The sequence below is a fragment of the Aotus nancymaae genome, unplaced genomic scaffold, assembly GCF_030222135.1.
Source record: "Aotus nancymaae isolate 86718 unplaced genomic scaffold, 86718_ANA_hifiasm-v0.15.2.pri h1tg000008l, whole genome shotgun sequence".
NCBI classification, from domain to species: domain Eukaryota; kingdom Metazoa; phylum Chordata; class Mammalia; order Primates; family Aotidae; genus Aotus; species Aotus nancymaae.
The window spans coordinates 60,789,307-60,809,420 of NW_026988419.1; the positions used below are offsets into that span (position 1 = coordinate 60,789,307).

The 20,114-nt window shown below is 37.7% G+C and overlaps 2 protein-coding genes across 6 annotated transcripts in view; one reads left to right on the plus strand and one right to left on the minus strand.

Moving 5' to 3' along the window:
- Window positions 1-20,114, minus strand: part of SLC25A12 (solute carrier family 25 member 12) — a 220,230-nt gene that overhangs the window by 166,014 nt on the left and 34,102 nt on the right. The gene's annotated exons all lie outside the window — the stretch shown is intronic.
- The window catches only part of HAT1 (histone acetyltransferase 1), a 69,910-nt gene that overhangs the window by 33,380 nt on the left and 16,416 nt on the right, over window positions 1-20,114 (plus strand). For all 5 annotated transcript variants that reach the window (XM_064373388.1, XM_064373392.1, XM_064373389.1 and 2 more), the window contains 4 exons: window positions 9,007-9,186; window positions 9,459-9,580; window positions 10,081-10,185; window positions 10,512-10,618. In XM_064373388.1, coding sequence (XP_064229458.1) covers window positions 9,007-9,186; window positions 9,459-9,580; window positions 10,081-10,185; window positions 10,512-10,618 — 514 coding nt within the window. The remainder of the gene's footprint in view (window positions 1-9,006; window positions 9,187-9,458; window positions 9,581-10,080; window positions 10,186-10,511; window positions 10,619-20,114) is intronic.

A 20,114-nucleotide genomic window follows, 5' to 3' on the forward strand; every position in this document is an offset into this window, starting at 1 on the left:
AGCTGCAAACATGTGCTACCATTAAAGAAAATGGAAGAATGACTCTGAGAGCAAAGCTCTGGGTCCAGAGGGTAGAGCTGCAGGTCACAGTTATTCTTAGGCCTTGAAACCTAATGGAATTTGCCATGCTGCATTTTTGAAATTCCTTGGTACCAGTGGCTCCTTTCTTCCTTCCATTTTCTCTTCTGGAATGAGAGAATCTGTAACTGTTGTCCTATGCCTGTCCTACTATTGTCTTTTGGAAGTGATACTTGGTTTTCTGATTTCACAGGTTCATAGATAGAGAGGAATTTTGCCCTAGGATGTATCATACCCAGATTCTTACCTATAGCTAATTTAGATGATAAGATGTGTGACTTTTGAACTGATTTTATCTAGATGAGATTTTGAACTTGAGTTGATACTGTAATGGTTGAGACTTTTAGGAATGTTTGAGTAGTATGAATGCATTTTGCACGTGGGATGGACATGAATCTTTGAGGGCCTTACGAAAATTATATATTTTGGACTTGTTCTGTTTCTGAGCATTCCTTATTTAAGGTAATTGAAACTTCATCAAGCATTACTTCACAGAGGTGATTTTTTTTTTTTAAAGATTAAATCCCATTTTGTTACTAAACAATATATTTTAAAATTGAAAGTTTACATTCTTATAGCAAAAATCTCTTTTCTTTGCACTTAAAAATCCAGCAAGTTTTAGTAAATTATATCTGATATACTGTTGGTAATACTGTGCTAGACACAAGTGTCACAGATGAAATACATTACTTCATACTGTATGTCATAACTTTCTTCTGCAGAAGTAGCAGTTCCTGAAGAATTAACAATGAAACCAACTTTTTCAGGGCTTTAAACTGACTTTAACTGCTCTGTGCCTCATCTTTATTTTTGGTTAAAACCTCCTCTCATTACTGGAACTGACTTACTTGGCCTTTTTTTTTTTTTGTGTGATGGAGTCTTGCTCTGTCGCCAGGCTAGAGTGCAGTAATGCGATCTCAGCTCACTGCAACGTCCACCTCCTGGGTTCAAGCAATTCTCCTGCCTCAGCCTCCAGAGTAGCTGGGACTACAGGCGTGTGCCACCACACCCAGCTAATTTTTCTATTTTTAGTAGAGCTGGGTTTCACAATGTTGACTAGAATGGCCTCAATCTCTTTGACCTCGTGATCAGCTGGCATTGGCCTCCCAAAGTGCTGGGATTACAGGTGTGTGCCACTGCACCCGGCCTTGCCCTTTTTTATTATTTAAATTTTGAGGGATTTGTTGTTTTGTCCAAAGTCATACAACTAGTAAATAATCAGTATTGTATGAGGAGATGATAATTTAGTGTTGTTATGCATAATATATAATAATATCCTGATTAAAAGATGTTAGGAACATTTATGACCTTTTCTAAGAGGGTCCGGTCTCTTGTGCTTATTGCTTTTTCTTTCTCTTTTCTTTTTTTTTTAAATTTTACTTTTAAGTTCTGGGATGCATGTGCAGAACGTGCAGGTTTGTTACATAGGTATCTTTCTCCTTTTTACCATATGTTTTCCCCCCCCCCATTAAAAGATTTTTTTTAATTTTTAATTTTTTGTAGAGATGGGGCTCTTGCCATATTGCCCAGGCTGGTCTCAAACTCCTGACCTCAAGCAGTCTTCTCACCTTGGCCTTCCAAAATTCTGAGATTATAGGCACAAGCCACCATATCCACCCTTCTTCCATGTTTTATGCCATGTGCTCCCAGTTTACTGCTATCATCTTAAGGGGCTTCACACTAGCAAACAATCCCCCTTATGGTTAAAAATACCATATTGGGGCCAGGCACCATGGCTCAAGCCTGTAATCCTAGCACTTTGAGAGGCTGAGGTGGGTGGATCACGAGGTCAAGAGATCAAAACCATCCTGGCCAACATGGTGAAACCCCGTCTCTACTAAAAATACAAAGATTAGCTGGGCGTGGTGGCATGCGCCTGTAGTCCCAGCTACTCGGGAGGCTGAGGCAGCAGAATTGCTTGAACGCGGGAGGTGGAGGTTGCAGTGAGCCAAGATTGTGCCATTGCACTCCAATCTGGCGACAGAGTGAGACTCTGTCTCAAAAAAAAAAACAAACCATATTGGTAAGCTTGATGGAATCGAATTACTTTATACTGAATGTCATAACCACCTTCTGCAATAGTAGCAGTTCCTAAAGCATTAACAATGCAACCAACTTTTTCAGGACTTTAAACTGACTTTAACTTCTGACTTTACCTCTTTTGCCACCCCTATACCCCAGCTATAACATAAATTGTGCATTGCATGAAAAAGATCTGAAGTGGTTTCATATTCAGTGTTCGGCTTTAGTATTAGAAATATTTTGAGTACCACTTGGTTTTTTGGTTTATTTTTTTTCCCATTTCCCAGCCGTGTTTGAGATGACTGAGCTTGCCAGATAAATAATGTGTAACTACATTTAATATGTTTTATTTAATATAGTTTGTGTCCCGGGATAACTTTTGAAATTTTATAGATACAGAAGTGATTCTGAATAATACTGTAGGGGTCTGATGTTTGAAAAGATTTAATATGAGATGAACTAGCATTTAATACATTTATTAAAATAGAGTTTTTTTATAATCAAATATGTAGATTGCTAAATTCTCCAGACCCAAGCCCAGCTAGATATTCTTCTTAAAAATGCAGGTGATATTTTTCTTTATGTATAAATCCACTCTTGGAGGGTTTTTGTTTTTTACAGTTGCAGCTGATAACAATGAATTGATTTCTTTGAAAGAACTATTGACTGAGTTATAGATAAATCTTTTAAATACTTCACGCAGTGAAAATAGCTGTGTATTTGCATTGACATCTAATGGTTCCATTCTTGAACATTAGGTTTTTCCATTTAGAAGTACGGTGTTAGGAGTAAGGAATCAATCTTTTATAATTTCTTTTTGTAGAGTTACTGTTACTTATGTGCTTTGTGGTGAAAGATCAATTATATTGCGTATTCAAACAAATACTTTTTTCCTCTTATTAAAAAATGATTGGGTAGGGGATACGTGGGTCATAGGCTTACATCTTCTATCTCAGTCTGCAGTGAGTGTTCATTCCATAGTGTTTTCTGTGTTCTTGATGCCAGCGATACAGTGGCAAACAAAGTCATGGAGCTTACATTCTAGCCAAGAGGAACAGTCAGTAAACAAAATAGTAAATACAAAAATTAAATTCAGGTAGTGTTATGAAGAAAAATTTTGCTCATTTCTGAATAATGAAGGAGGAACCATCCATGTTATAATCTGAGGGGAAAGTTTACTAAGCAGAGGGACCAGCAGATACAAAGGCTCTAAAAAGATAGCATTTTTGGCATTTTTGACGTGCAGAAAGATGACTGGGGTTAAATCTTCATGGTGATGGAGAGGGATAGGAGATGGTTAAAGGGGATGCAAAGCTAGATCATGTAGGACCTTCTGTTCTGTGATAGGTGTTTGCAAGAAATAAAAGTAGTTGACATTCTTTAGAGGGTTTTAAGTAGGTGGAGGTTATAAATGGTGTGATTTATTTATTTACTTATTTATTTATTTTTGAGATGGAGTCTCGCTCTTGTTGTCCAGGCTATAGTGCAGTGGCACAATCTTGGCTCACTGCAACCTCCGCCTCCCAGGTTCAAGTGTTTCTCCTGCCTCAGCCTCCTGAGTAGCTGGGATTACAGGCATGCACCACCATGCCCAGATAACTTTTTATTTTTAGTAGAGACGGGGTTTCTCCATGTTGGTCAGGCTGGTCTTGAACTCCCGACCTCAGGTGATTTGCCTGCCTCGGCCTCCCAAAGTGCTGGGATTACAGGTGTGAACCACTGTGCCTGGCCATGATTTATATTTTTAAAAGATGATTCTGGCTGCTGTGCAGAGAACACACTCTATGGGGCAAAAGTGAAAGAAGAGAAACCAGAATATTGCAGTGTTGGAGGTGACACTGGACTTACTTGTCAGAGTGAGGATACTTTTTGGAGGTTTGCTGTTGAATTAGATGTGATAGATGAGGAAAAGAAACAAGGAGAACCCTATTGCCCAAGCAGTGGGGGTTCAATTATGGTACTGTTAACTGGGAAGACTGTAGAAGAAATAGGTTTAAGTGGAAAAAATAAAAAATTTTGTTTGATGTGTTAGGTTTGAGTCTAGTGTATGTTACGGCTTTGCAGATCATACAACATAGGTTGTCAGCAGCCATAACATCTGCTTAGAAGTTATTTCTTATTAGGATTATGTCATTACCTTAATTTTTAATCATCCATTCTTTTTCTTTTCCAAGCTGAATGCTCTAGTTGCAACTAAAATTCTTTAGTCACAATTAAGATGCCTATAAAATCTCTACTAGCCATCATCTTTAAAGGAAACATAATTCTGAATTTTATAGTACAATAAACTTGATTATTCAGACATGGATTATTTTTTCATCTATGGTTGTCCTTGGCCTTTGCTTTTATTAACACTTGTACTGTGCTCATAATGCCAGCTACTCTGTAGATTGACTCAGGAGGATCATTTGAGGCCAGGAATTTGAGATCAGCCTCGCTAAAATAATAAGACCCTGTCTCTTTAAAAAAAAAAAGCAGAGCTGGGGGTGCTGGCCATGGTGGCTCAAGCCTGTAATCCCAGCACTTTGGGAGGCTGAGGTGGGCAGATCACTGGAGGTCAGTTTGAGACTAGCCTGGTAAACATGGTGAAACCCCATCTCTACTAAAAATACAAAAATTAGCCGGGTGTTGTGGCATGCTCTTGTCATCCTAGCTATTTGGGAGGCTGAGACAGGAGAACTGCTTGAATTTGGGAGGTGGAGGTTGCAGTGAGCTGAGATCGTGCCACTACACTCCAGTTTGGGTGACAGAGCAAGACTCCGTCTTTAGGGGAAAAAAAAAGTTGGGCATGATGGTAGGCTCCTGTAGTCCTAGCTACTTGGAAGGCTGAGGCAGGAGTATCTCTTGAGTCCAGGAGGTCAAGGGCTGCAGTAAACTATGGTTACACCACTGCATTCCAGCCTAGGTGACAGCAAGATTCTGCCTTGAAAACAAAAACCTTCTGCCTTCTCTTGGGGTAATTTCATTGCTTTTTTGTGAAATGGTGTGTAACTAAAATTGTTGTCTTGCTAATTGCTAGCATTTCTGGGAAAGGTTTGGTATAGGAAGTTGAAATACATGGATAAAGTTTTTATTAACTGTGAATTTCAGTCATTTTATCCTAGTGTCCCACTAATTGGATTGAATTTGAGAGTAGATGAGAACAGATATTTTTCCCCCCATTCAAGGTCAAAGAGAGCAGATTTAAAAATTTTTATGGAGTGTTTGGCCTCTTTCTAGGAAAATCCTACATAATTCCAGAAATTTCATCTTGAGGAAATGAAAAAATCTTTGGTAGACTAGTAAAATTTCAAATTGTGACAGTACTCTTGATAAGTAATTCTTTTTATGAAATATCATAAAGAGCTTTAAAAGTTTATCTTGTTCAAGTAGCAAAATACTAATGCAGTGTAAATAAACATCATATGACCTATGTTTTTTCATTAGTGAAAAAGTTGACACTTTAAATTTCTCCAACAATACATTCTATAGTTAAAGCTTAAATATTATCAGAGAACATGAGATTGAGAAATTGAAGTAGATACAGAATTTCCCTTGCTTGTTTTTATAGCATATTTTAGGTATTCTTAGAATTATGGTTAAGTCTGTGTGCCACTTTAGTCAAGTAAAGAACCGCATGTTACCACTTAATTAACATGCCTTTAATTGCAATCTCAAAAATAACTAGACAAATTTAGACAGATGGTGCTGCTTAAGATAAGACGTTAGGTTATTGGGTTTTCAAATGTGTATAAATACAAATGTAAACATTTATTAAAAAAATAGATTACTAATATCAGGCATATCACTTTATTCAATAATGAGGAAGTGCAAAAATTGCTCCATATGAACATGTTCATGTGTAATAAAGTACAGAACATTGGAACTTGAAATGACCATAGTTAAAGAGTGTACAATCTAAAAATGTATTAAGACCCACCTACTAGAAGACCTTAGAATAGTTACTTTTATACTTTCCTTTTTAAAAAGAAATTGCCAAGTGTTAGGAAACCATTTGTAAGAGATGCCTTTGTTAATTAAACATCAGCTTTAATTAAACCTCCAGCTCCCAGGTTCAAGTGATTCTCCTGCCTCAGCCTCCCAAGTAGCTGAGATTACAGGTGCGTGCTACCACACCTGGCTAATTTTTGCATTTTTTAGTAGAGACAGGGTTTCACCATGTTGGCCAGACGGGTCTCAAACTCCTGACCTCAGGTGATGCACTCATCTTGGCCTCCCTTATAGGTGTGAGCCACCATGCCCAGACTGTTTTTTTTGTTGTTATTGTTATTTTTTAAAAATTCTAGTTCCCTGGTCTGTCTAGTCAGCTAAATTTCTTACCCTTTCTGTACTTCTATGTAATTTTAATTGAAGTTTAGAATAATGTTCTGGAAGACCAGAGCATTTTTCAGTGATCTTCAGAAATAGATTCTCAACTTTTAACCACCAACATTGGAACTAAAAAGTTTCTATTCATTTTTAACTCTATTCAGTTAACAGTGATTAAATAGGGTTTTGCTCTTGTGTTGATTTTATTATCTGATCAGTAATCCAATGTGAAAAACGAATGTTTTAAATTGAACTAAATTGTATATTTGAGAAAAGAGTATAGATCTCTAAGACATGGTAGTCAGGATTTTTTGTCTTAAAGCAGAATCCATTTAATAGAGAAATGAAGACATTTTCCCTTTAGTAAAGCAAAGTTCTAAATTCTAGGTTGAAGAGCTATTTGGTTTTAAGTTGTATATTTTATGTAAGAATATCAGATATATATTTATATATGTACATAAATACTTGTAAATATATGTAAATAAATATATAAAAATTCCTTGCTTTAAAATCGCCCCTTTTCCCTGAGAAAATTCTTAATGTGTAAACTTACACAAAGCAAAATATTTTATTTGAAGATATGTATTACAGTAAATAGGTATCCTTTAAAGGCTGAAAACTAAACTTTTTTTCAACTTTGTCCGGCTCAGACCTTTGGGTTGCTCTGCCCTCTACCAAAAGTGCTATTTGAAACTTAAGAGTTTCTGAGAAATCTTTGAAGTAGATTTGATACAAGATGTGTAAAGTGATTTGCAATGCCTTGTTGAAAGACAGGACATAAGGAAAGTTTTTAAGTTAAAATTATACATGCTATGAAAATCTTAAAATGATTTTTAAACTGATGGATTATAAATTTCTTTATTTAAAAGTATTTTTTCTTGACTTTTTAAAAACCTGAACTAACATTATACTATACTGCTTTACTCATCACTGCTTTGGATTTTAATTGCTACACAACACATCTATTACAACCATCCCTCATTATGACAGTTTCCTTAGTAGTTGTTGAAATTGTACTGATTCTATAAAATATGCTTAAGATGGCCTTTTCACATTAGCTAGCAATTTCAAGGAAAAATATTTATCAAATAGTACTTTAAAAATAAGCAAAAACAGTTCTATGAAATGCAGTTTATTTGATCCAGAGTGTGAAGGAGTTGCAAGGACTCATGTACATATTAGAAATAAACTGTTGAGCAAAATGCTGAAGAGGTATATTTTAAATAATAGCTCTTTTTTATAGCTATAAACAAATTATATATAAATGTTGGTGGTACCAGAGCATTGAAAATAAAACTTGTTTGTGATAAACTTCATCCCTGGTTCTCTATCCTAAAATGTAACTGAATCATAATAAAGTGCTATTCATCTGCAGGTGCATTGCTTCTACTTAGTTAAAAGATGGTTGAAAGGACAGGAATTAGTAGCATGTTGTATTAGCCTTTTGTAGTGTATTTTGTCCTAAGCATCTTAATTTCCCTGTTTTGAATGCTAAGTAGCAAGGGTCTTGGTTTAGAACTAATACCCATCATGCATGTAAACGGTATGAAAGAGCTGCTTAGTAAGTTAACACAAAGTGTTCTTGTGTCAGTCCTTGTGGAAATAGATACAATACAAACATTACAGCTGAACTCACGGCAAACTCCATTAAGTAAAAACCTGGCCTCATTGTTCAGAAAAAAGTTTGAATAGAATACAGGCTCATTTTGTTGAATGTAATGTCAGGCTTTTAGGGAGTGTATTGAAGGATACGGTTTTGTTAAGTTGAGACCAATTCATTAAGTTTTATTGCCTGGTGAGAAGCAGCAATACTTTATTGTAAGGCTTCATCAAATATTCATGGTTAAAGAGAAGTAGTAAATGTATTCAATCAAGTGGTCTTTTGGGATTTTGAAAAGGATTATGAAGTCTACTCAGCTGATAACGTTGATCGAGGTTGTTTAACAAGAGTAATTTTAATCTCTGAGTTTACTTTTGTTGTCCAGTCTTGACTCTTTTTTACTGTCACAAATTCAGGTCTATAAGAATTGTATCACATTATACGGATGAAAGAATGATACCCATTCATATAATTTATGTTATTTTCTAAGTAGGTATATTTTTAAATTATCATCTTAGTTTGAGTTTGGCATATGAGGGAATTGTGACCCATCTACTTGTTCATTGTGAGATTGCTGTTTGGTCAGACTCTAGTCTCACCTCACTGCTGCTGGTGATCTTTTCATGTCTTGGATAATATGATTTCTTTGACACATAAGATAATAAGCATCCTTTTTCCATGGCTAGTTCAGATTGTCATGAAGGGATACAGTCAGCATTTTCTACATAACGGAAATGTCAATAGCATTGCCTTTATTATTGTACTTGGTATCAGGCTACCTGCCCACCTGCCTTCTCTTATGTTATGCTCATCTCAGTTTTGTGTGATGCTAGTTTGTGCACAGGAAGCTCATCCTTTTCCAGTTCAGTGTGTGTTTGCTTCTTTAGTTTTCAACCAAAGTTTTGTAATTTGTGTGGGTTTTGTCAATTTTAAAGAAATTAATCATATTCAAAAGTAGAGTTATTAATTTTTTATATCCTTTATCCTCCATTCTTTAGGCAGATGATGTTGAGGGCAAAATTAGACAAATCATTCCACCTGGATTTTGTACAAACACGAATGATTTTCTTTCTTTACTGGAAAAGGAAGTTGATTTCAAGCCATTTGGAACCTTACTTCATACCTACTCAGTTCTCAGTCCAACAGGAGGAGAAAACTTTACCTTTCAGATATATAAGGTAAAGATAAATCTAAATATTTCTTGAGTAAAGTTAATTCTATTTGTCTGAAACCTGTATGTAGTTTTGTTATTTTCAGTGATTTATTCTAACTGCAGTAAACAAGTTTTTATCAGCATTATAAACACAGATCTATTTCGTGTGTGTGTGTCTGTGTCCACATCTTAATCTGAGACTTCTAAACATTTTCCCACAGGATAATTTAGTGTTCTGCAGACTTTCACTTACCTTTGTGATGAGTTTCACCTGACTTTTCCTGGCTTTTTCCCTAGGCTGACATGACATGTAGAGGCTTTCGAGAATATCATGAAAGGCTTCAGACCTTTTTGATGTGGTTTATTGAAACTGCTAGCTTTATTGACGTGGATGATGAAAGATGGCACTACTTTCTAGTGTAAGTACAGTTCTAAAGCAACAGTAGACCTTATTACCTCCACAAAGCCAGCATTTTAATTGTGGCAGCCCAATTATTGGGACAGTATAATGATATTTTTCCCAGGAAAGAAAAACTATTGTTTATGAGGCTTGAGTTTTCCTTCATTATGCTTTGGGAGACCTTGAGAATAGAGCTGAATTAAATGCTGTTGTCCGTTAGGGCCCTGAATGTAGGCTTAAACAGTAAAATGAGCTTTGCCTGTGTTTTCTTTTACTTGCCACCTATTCATCTTTATAATAGGCAAGTGCACTGAAGTGATGTAAAGAGGTCTGATTTATCCAAGTTGCTGCACACCAATTAAGTGAATTGTACATTCAGAACATAGCAGGTGTACCCATTGGGCCCTCACAGAGTAGCTTGCTGACACTGAAAATTCAGTCAGAGAATGGAAAAGAAAATGGACACTGCATGGGAGCGCGACTGTAATTGACCTGCTTGGCTTTCTGTTTTATCTGCAGATTTGAGAAGTATAATAAGGATGGAGCTACGCTCTTTGCGACCGTAGGCTACATGACAGTCTATAATTACTATGTGTACCCAGACAAAACCCGGCCACGTGTAAGGTAATTGGCAGTATAACACGTGCCTTGTCTTTTATTTCAGAAGAAGAAACTGCTGAAGTTTCCAATACTTGTTATAATAGTGTTGATTTGTTTTAAAAAAAAATCACTATTATTCATTGGCTATGTACTGATTTATTTCATTGTTCCCTTTGAAACAGTAGAAGATTAAACTAATTTTGAGTATCTTGATAACTTTTGGGTATCTCAAAGGTAGACTGAAAAAAGATCACACAAACTTTAAAATGTTTCTAATAGTATAGTGATTTGTAAGTTTTAAACTGGTCGTGTTATGACATTTTAATATTAAAATAATTTCTTTACTGTAGTCAGATGCTGATTTTGACTCCATTTCAAGGTCAAGGCCATGGTGCTCAACTTCTTGAAACAGTTCATAGATACTACACTGAATTTCCTACAGTTCTTGATATTACAGGTATGTAAAATTTGATTTGTCACTGAAAGAGCCTTTCTAAAAAGCTTTTCTTACTGATTTATTTTTGTCAGAAATACCTATTTTAAACAGCAGCATTTTTCTAGGGTGCTTTTGGAACTATCTAAACATGGCTTAAGTTTATGTTTTGGATCATAAGCCTTTGTGGGGATTGGGTTACATCCCTGACTGTAAAGTGCTTAATGGAACAAATTGAAGATAATGAGCTGAATATATATGGGAAAATCTTGGTCAGGCATAAACATGTTGAAAGTATGGTATAACTTACTTGTTCCCTTTATTTGGCAAACAGTTGCATTATTTAGAGGTAACTTGTGCTTTAATTTACATGTAGGGGCAGAATATTCTAAACTTTACTGAGAAAAAAAAGACAAGGTGAATACTTGGTGAATAGAATCCACATTTCCTAAAGGGTGTCTTTTATATTCCTAAAATGCATGCCCTCACATCAGTAGTAGATAAGGTGAAATGTAGGCCTATTTGTTTGGGAAATGTCTTTCAGTATGGATTAGCTATATAAGTAGTATTATGAATAGAATGCTTAGGAGAAGGAAGGAAAGACAGCTTACTCGACTGGACTCTTTAAAAGGAGAAGGCATTATTAGATGGAGTTTCAGATGATAGTATGTTAAAGTGTGAGCCATCAAAAAACAAAGCAGCCCAAGGAACATTTTTGTTTTGTTGTTTTCTAACTTCCAGATTTGTTGTTCATAAAATTGCTGATTGAACTGAAAGGTACCTTTTTCTTTTCATGAAAAATACTTTACCAGATAGTTACATGCAAATTGCTATTAAAATTTATTAATCTTAGGAGTTTGAGTTTGGATACATCTTTGTTACAAGCTATAATATTTAACATGCACTTTTGTTTAAAGACACCACCTCCCATTCCCCACCGCCCCCCAAAAACCAAAAAACTGAATGTGAGACTAGCAGCTGCTTGGCTTACAGGGTAGTAAGCAGATTGTTTCTTCCTTTTTTATACAGACTAGTAATCCATGGTAAATAAAATTGAAGTTGCTTCAAAACATTGATCTGTAGAATAATAAACTGGAGGGGGAAAGCATGTTGTTTTTAAAAGGGAGTTCCACATTTATAGAGGTGAATTATCTTTTCATCTGACTTTCCTGCTACTGTTAAACAGGTCGGAAACTCAGGAGATATAAGTAGTTACTAAACTTAGTTTATAACAAAAGTTACAAATTGTTTAAGTGACAACTTCATTAGCTTAGTGACTTATAAAATTGTAGAAACATAATACAGACTATGTCACTTCTTTCAGTTGAGCTGAAAATTGTTTAGCTTTTATTAACTTACAGAGTGTAGACTTGGTGTTACATGAAGTAACATTTTTGGCGATTTTAATGTGGAGTTCACATAAGTAGTCTTTGTCTACTCTAGTGGGTAATGTGCCAGCAGGAGTTGTTTCTCTGAAGCCTCTTAACCACTTTCTTCTGTCTACTCCAACCAATAAAGTCCTTGATACTTAGCACCAATTAGCAGATAAAGAATTTTATTTCTTAAATCTCAGTGAAGAGTCATCAAAAATGGTAGCCTTTATTCATTGGTGTTATTCATTAGAAACTGAAGTCTCTAAAAAGAAAAGACTAAACATACTAAAGGACTTCTGAATTTGACAACTGGGTATTGGCCTTTATTTTCAGCATTAACATTTCTCAGCATTTAAAAATACTAAAAATGCCTTATCAGCTATTCTCATTAAAATATTTATTTTTCCTAGATTTCCATACCTAGTCCTTTAAAAAACAAAATAAACTGGAGATTTTTCTATTCTTCTGTCATTTAGTTGCCTGTTCCTCCATTATTCTGTGTGTTTTTTAGGTTTGTGGTTCTTTTGCAGGCTCTCAATCTCCCTTTGCAATCCAGAATATTTTTTATATTGAGCTGACCTTTTATTTACTTGGCATATAGCTAGGAATAATAATTGAAACTTCACGTAGATGGCCTGAGTTGATTACTTCTGATGGATAGGTGTTTGTGGTATAATTACCAACCATTTTCATTTTTTTTGCACTCCATTTTAAGGCAGAATACTGGTAGACAATTCCTTATACACCATCCACCTTTTGAGGATGTCATTCTCTTAAGATATACAGCATTTGAATACATCTCAGTTGTATAACTTTATAAATAGAATCAATTATTTGTTTCCTCTGGACTTCTGAAAGGAGTTGCATTTGGCCATAGAAATCAATTGTTGGCTAGAAGACAGTCAGTATTATTATTTATCATTAGTACATTAAGAGCTAATTATATTTGTCCTTTAAATGTCCTTTATTGTTCTGGGATGTGCCATATAGCTTTTTAGAATATTATGTGAAGTGTTTATACTTAGGTGATTGTGCTGTTACCTCATTTCTCTTTAGCATATGATTTTTCTATCATTAATATGGAGAAGCTTTTTTTTTTTTTTTTTTTTTTGAGACAGAGTCTTGCTCTGTCGCCAGGCTGGAGTGCAGTGGTGCGATCTCAGCTCACTGCAACCTCCACCTCCTGGGTTCAAGCAATTCTCCTACCTCAGCCTCCCACGTAGCTGGGACTATAGGTGCACGCCACCACGCCCAGCTAATATTTGTATTTTTTTTAGTAGAGATGGGGTTTCACCATGTTAGCCAGGATGGTCTCAGTCTCTTGACCTCATGATCTGCCTGCCTCTGCCTCCCAAAGTGCTGGGATTACAGGTGTGAGCCACCGTGCCCAGCCCAGAGAAGCTTTTAAACAATGATTGCTAGATGATGTATTAAATTTGGAAAAAACTCAGTTTTTGATCCTGCATATCATAGATTTAAATTCAAGAAAATTTTATCTTTAAATAATTGCTTATTTTTGTAGCATAGAAACTAAGGAATTGAAAGATGTCATAAATTATGGGGTGTCATCATTTTAAGTTCGTTTCAGACCAACACTTTCAAAGGGCTTAAAGATTGAGTGGTGACTTGGTTCCTTATATTCAGTCTATAATGGCTTATTTAAAACTGGAAATTTTTTGCATTGTTTTTTGATTTATGTGAAAATTTCAGGTAAGAATGTGGCTGGGTGCAGTGGCTCACGCCTATAATCCCAGCACTTTGGGAGGCCAAGGCGGGCAGATCACGAGGTCAAAAGATCGAAACCAATCCTGTCTCTACTAAAAATACAAAAATTAGCTGGGCATGGCGTTGTGCGCCTATAATCCCAGCCACTTGGGAGGCTGAGGCAGGAGAATTGCCTGAACCAGGACCCGGGAGGCGGAGGTTGCAGTGAGCCAAGATCGTGCCATTGCACTCTAGCCTGGGCTACAGAGCAAGACTCCATCTCAAAAAAAAAAAAAAAAAAAAAAAGAATGTGGCCTGAGTAGTTTTTCTCAACTATAACTCATTTTCTTATGATACTTATTTCCTAAACTTTTCTGAGGGTATATAAGTTACTTAAATTTTCACTCAGCTGGGTACAGTGGCTCATGCCTGTAATTCCAGCAGTTTGGGAGGCTGAGCTGGAGGGTTGCTTGAGCTCAGGGGTTCAAGACCAGCCTGGGCAACATAGGGAGATCCTGTCTCTACAAAAAAATTTTTTTAATTAGCTGGATATGGTGGCACACACCGATGGTCCCAGCCAACTACTTGGGGGGCTAAAATGGGAGGATCATTAGAGCCCAGGAGGTCGAGGCTTCAGTGAGCTGTGATTACTAAACCATTGCATTTCAGCTGGGGGAACAGAGTGAGAACATGTCTTAAAAAAATACACACACACTTTGGGGGCTGAGACAGGCGGATAATGAGGTCAAGAGATCAAGACCATCCTGGCCAACATGGTGAAAGCCCATCTCTGTTAAAAATACAAAAATTAGCTGGGTGTGGTGGCACGTACCTGTAGTCCCAGCTACTCAGGAGCCTGAGGCAGGAGAATTACTTTAACCTGGGAGGTGCAGGTTGCAGTGAGCTGAGATCACGCCACTGCACCCCAGCCTAGCAACAGAGCAAGACTCTGTCTCAAAAAAAAAAACACACACAGCCATACACACATACACTAAATGTTATTTTAAATCAATATTAGCAATGCAGTTATTTTTCTAAACCAGTTTAGAAAGAAGTAGACTTGGAAAAAGTGATGTTGGATAAGCTGGTACCAAATCATTTGTTAGTACTTTTAAAAATGTTTTACAAGAGATACTTGCTTAAGAATTTGTCTTTAGTAGAGTTTTTAATTAAAACCACTTTGTTGAGATACAATTTCTAGACCATAAAATTCACTCATTTTAAGTGTACAGTTCAGTGGGTTTTAGTAAATCTGCCTGTTTTAGAACATTTCCATCACTGAAAAGCTCCCTCATGTCCATTTGTAGTCAGTTTCTATCCCTACATCCAACCTCCATTGAGGTCCTTGATCCATTTTGAATAAATTGTTATGTATGATGTGAGGTAAGTATCTCAATTCATCTTCTTATGTGTGGATATCCAGCTGTTCTGGCACTGTTTGTTAAACAGAGAATCTTTCTTCATTGAATTGCCTTGGTACTTTTCTTGAAAATCAGTTGACCATAAATGTGAAGATTTATTCCTGGACTCTCTAATGATCTATATGTCTACCCTTATGCCAGTACCAAACTGTCGTGGTTAGGTTGATATAACTTTATATTTTTTATTGTTTTTTAAAAAATGATAATGTCAAGTTTAATCTGCCAAATATATAAGTTGAATTTGTGGAACATGTTTTGCCTGAGTACTGCAAGGTAAACAAGTTTCTTGAAATGCTTGATGATGTAGGGTTAAAAATGGATCCTAGCCTTGGCCAGGCAGGTGGGAATGGGACAAAGAAGGGTAGAGATGGAGGTCTCAGAGTGGACTGGCTTGGCATGAGCCATGACCCTCAAGGACACAGGAGTACAGGGTCCCGAAGGACAGCCCCTCTCTGCATGAGCACCCAATCAACACACACTGGGGCTGCATGTTGCAAACTCATCAGTGGATGACCCCTGGCATAACCACCCGCTAATGTGTCATCTACCTGACAAATGGAAGCTCTTCTTATCATACCTTCTAAGGCACTCCTCCAGGCTCCCCACCAGGTTTCTGAACTCTAAAAACAGTTTTTTAAAAAACATTCAAATGGTTATATATGAAATGCTATCTGCATCTTTCTGGGGTTTTTCTTTTTTGAGGGAGGTAGGGGTGGTGTTTGAGACAGGGCGCTGCCCTGTTACGCAGGCTGGAGTCCAGTGAAGTGATAACTCACTGCTATCACTGAACTCCTGGTCTTAAGCAAAGCTCCTGCCTCAGCCTCCCAAGTAGCTGGGACTACAGGCACATGCCACCATACCTGGCTAATTTTTAAAGCATTTTCTGTAGAGATAGGGTCTTACTATGTTACCTAGGCTGGTCTTGAACTCCTGGGCTCCAGCTGTCGTCCTGCCTTGGCCTCCCAAAGCAAGGGATTACAGGTGTGAGCAACTGGGCCTGGCCTAGCATCTTTCTGTCTCAAAGATAGCAGGTGCCCTTCCCCAGCCCCACGAGGCCTCAGGCTGTGGGGTCTCCTAGCTGCGAAGGGCTGCTGCAGTGGCGACAGCACAGAGTGGGCAAGGCACAGCAGACGTTTTGGCAGCATGGCCCAGTTCCTAGTATCTCCTCTTATAGTCCATGCTTACTTCTTCAAGGAGAGTGACTGCACTCACTTTCCTGACAAAGGTGAATCATCTTTTGCTTTCCTCTCTTTCTTCCTCTTGGCTTTCTCCTGCTATTTTCAGATAATCACCTGCTCTGTCTTCCCAGCTAAATGCAATTTCATGTCATGCTCTTTTGCTTTCTTTTCTCAATGTCTTCTTTTCTTGAAATCTTATTTGGCCTGCTCAGATTCAGTTGTGTGACCTTTCTGGTTAACTATGACACCCATTTGGGGTTCTTCATGTTCTATGGCTTTGTACTTTTGCTAGCAGTTAGTGATTTTCTATTGGGGGAAGCAGCAATGGCGGAAGGGTTTACAGTGTGCCTACATAAACTGGTTATAAGTAATGTATAACATAAACTGGTTGTAAGTAATATATAAAAGAAATCGGGAACAATAAACTGCAGAAGGCCGCAGAGGCCTCTGGGGAGGAAGGTCTCTCTATCCCAGCATGTTCCCAAGTGCAGAGTGTCCTAAGCTCTGATATTCTAAACATAGTGCCCAAGGACATAACACTCCTTGAAGCACTGGAACATAACCAGACATGTCCTTGCTGAGCCCGCTTCTACCAGCTGCATTGTCTATTGATAAGCATATGCTTTTAGCTCGTGAGAAACTCACATAAAGCGCCACTGCTGTCAATTTTATGTTTGATGCACAGCCTCCCTTCACCAATTCACCCTGCCACCTGCACTATAGATAAAAGTGATTGTGTTCAATAAATATTGTAGAAACCAGCGTTCAGGGCCTTCACTGCCTCCAGTAAAAAGTGATGGTCCCCTGGTCTCATTATCACTCTTAATCTTTTGTCTCGTTCCTTTGTCGCCACCAAACTCAGGGTACCCATGGGTGGAGTGTGGGGAGTGGTTCCCTATAATCTTCATTCTCAGGCAATCTCTTGCCTGATGCTAGAGATTTCTTCTTTTTGGGGTTACCTACAGCCTCCATTCTCCACTCTCTTCTTATTTCTTGTCTGGCCTTCTGCTTTTCAACTTGGAGCTGTGCATTGATCTTGGGGAATATGTACTGCCTTGCTTAGCCTTTATGGCCTCCCTTTCTCCTTCCTTTAGGCACAGAAGCTCTGGCAAAGCAGCATCTCAACCATATACGAGTCTGGAAAGTCCTCCAACTTTGTTCTTTTTCAAAATTATTTTGGTTATACAAAGTCTCTTGAATTTCCATAAAAATTTTAGGATAAGCTCACCAATTTCTGCCAAAAAAAAAAAAAAAAAGTCTCTTGAGTCTTGATAGGGATTGTACTGAATCTGTAATTAATTTGAATAAAATTCCCATTTTACCAATTTAGAATCCTCTAATCCAGGGGTCTCAAAACCCTGGGCCACGGACTGGTACTGGTCAAGGATCTGTTAGGACCGGGCCACACAGCAGGAGGTGATTGGTGGGTGAATGAGCATTACTGCCTGAGCTCTACATCCTGTCAGATCAGTGGTGGCATTAGATTCTCATAGGAGCACAAACCCTATTGTAAACTGTGCATGTGAACATATAGGTCAGATCTAACTAATGCCTGATGACTGATCAGAGGTAAAACAGTTTCATCCAGAAACCATCCCTTTTCTGTTCCCCTCACCCCCAGGGAAAAATTATCTTCTACAAAATCAGTCCCTGGTGCTAGAGATTTTTGGCACTTCTGGTACCAAGAAGGTTGGAGACCACTGCTCGAATCCATTAATATGAAATGTCTTCAGCTAGACATGGTGGCTTGCACGTGTAATCCCAGAACTTTGGGAGGCTGCATCAGATGGATCACTTGAGCCCAGGAGTTCAAGACCAGCTTAGGCAATGTGGGGAAACCCCATCTCTACAAAATATACAAAAATTAGCCAGGCATGGTGGCAAGTACCTGTGGGCCCAGCTACTCGGGAGGCTGAGGTGGGAAGATCACTTGAGCCCAGGAGGTCAAGGCTGCAGTGAGCTAAGATCATACACTGCATTGCAGCCTGGGTGAGTGAGACCCTGTCTCAAAAAGAAAGAAAGAAGCCGGGCGCGGTGGCTCACGCCTGTAATCCCAGCACTTTGGGAGGCCGAGGAGGGTGGATCACGAGGTCAAGAGATCGAGACCATCCTGGTCAACATGGTGAAACCCCGTCTCTACTAATACAAAAAAATTAGCTGGGCATGGTGGCGCGTGCCTGTAATCCCAGCTACTCAGGAGGCTGAGGCCGGAGAATTGCCTGAACCCAGGAGGCGGAGGTTGCGGTGAGCTGAGATCGCGCCATTGCACTCCAGCCTGGGTAACAAGAGCGAAACTCCATCTCAAAAAAAAAAAAAAAAAAAAAAAAAAAGAAAGAAAGAAAGAAATATCTCCATTTAGTTGGATCTTGTAAAACTTTTCTCAACAGTGTCATTTTTAATATACAAGTTTTGCATTACTTTTGTTAACTTTGTTTGTAAATATTCTTTTTGATGCTGTTGGGAATGAGATTTTTTCTTAATTTCGTTTTTGGATCATTTATTGTTTTTTAGTATGTAGAAATACAGTTGGTTTTTATATATTGATGTTCTATCTTGCACCCTTGCTGAACTTGTTTATTAGTTGTTGTAGTTTTTTGGTTAGGATTTTCCACATACAGAATCACATTGTCTGTAAATAAAGACATTTTTACTTCTTCCCTTGCAGTAAGATGCATTTTCTTTCTTTTTCTTACCTGATTGGTTAGCTGAGAACTCCAATATAATGGTGACTAGAAATTGTGAAAGCAGACATGCCTTGCTCCCAGTTTTAGAGGGAAAGCATTTGGTCTTTCACCATTGTGGGTGATATTAGCTGTAGCTTTCATATGTTTTCATTATGAAATTGAGGCAGTTCTCTTCTATTTCTAGATTGTTCAGCGTTTTTATCATGAATTGATGTTGGATTTTGTCCAGTACTTTGTTCTGCATTTGTTGAGTTTTTCTCATTTGTTTTGTTAGTATGCTGTGTTACATCAGTTGATTTTTTTGGATGTTAAACCAACTTTGCATTTCTAATATAAATCCCATTTAGTTCTGGTATGTAATTTATTTTATATATTGCCATATTTTGTTTGCTAATATTTGTTGAGGACATTTGTATTTACATTCATGAAGGATATTGATTTGTAGTTTTTGTCTTAGCTCCTTAGTGTCAGGGTAACTCTGGCCTCATAGAATGAGGTGGAAAGTGTTTCCTCTATTTTCTTTCTTTCTTTTTTTTAATGGAGGTAGAGTCTCGCTCTGTAGCCCAGCCTGGAGTGCAATAATGTGATCTTGGCTCACTGCGACCTCCGCTTCCCAGGTTCAAGTAATTCTCCTTCCTCAGCCTCCCGAGTAGCTGGGACTGCAGACCTGCACCACCACCCCCAGCTAATTTTTGTATTTTTAGTAGAGGCGGGGTTTCACCATGTTGGCCAGGCTGGTCTCGAACCCCTGACCTCAGGCAATCCGCCCACCTTCGCCTCCCAAAGTGCTGGGATTACAGGCATGAGCCACCACGCCTGGCCTGTTTCCTCTGTTTTCTAGAATACTTTGTGAAGAATTGTCATCATTTCTTCTTCAGATGTTTCATGGAATTTACCAGTAAAGCCATCTGGTTGTAGACTTGTCTTTGTGGGAAGATTTTTAGTAATTAAATGTCTTTGTTATAGTCAGTTTACATAGTCATTTACTTTTTGAGTCATTTTGGTAATTTGTGTCTTTCTAGAAGCTATTTCATCTAAGTTGTCTAATTTGTTGGCATAAGTTCATGGCATATTATACCCTTATAATTCTTCTAATTTCTGTAAAGTTGGTAGGAATACCCCTTCTTCCATGCCTGATTGTGGTAAATTTTGTTTTTTCT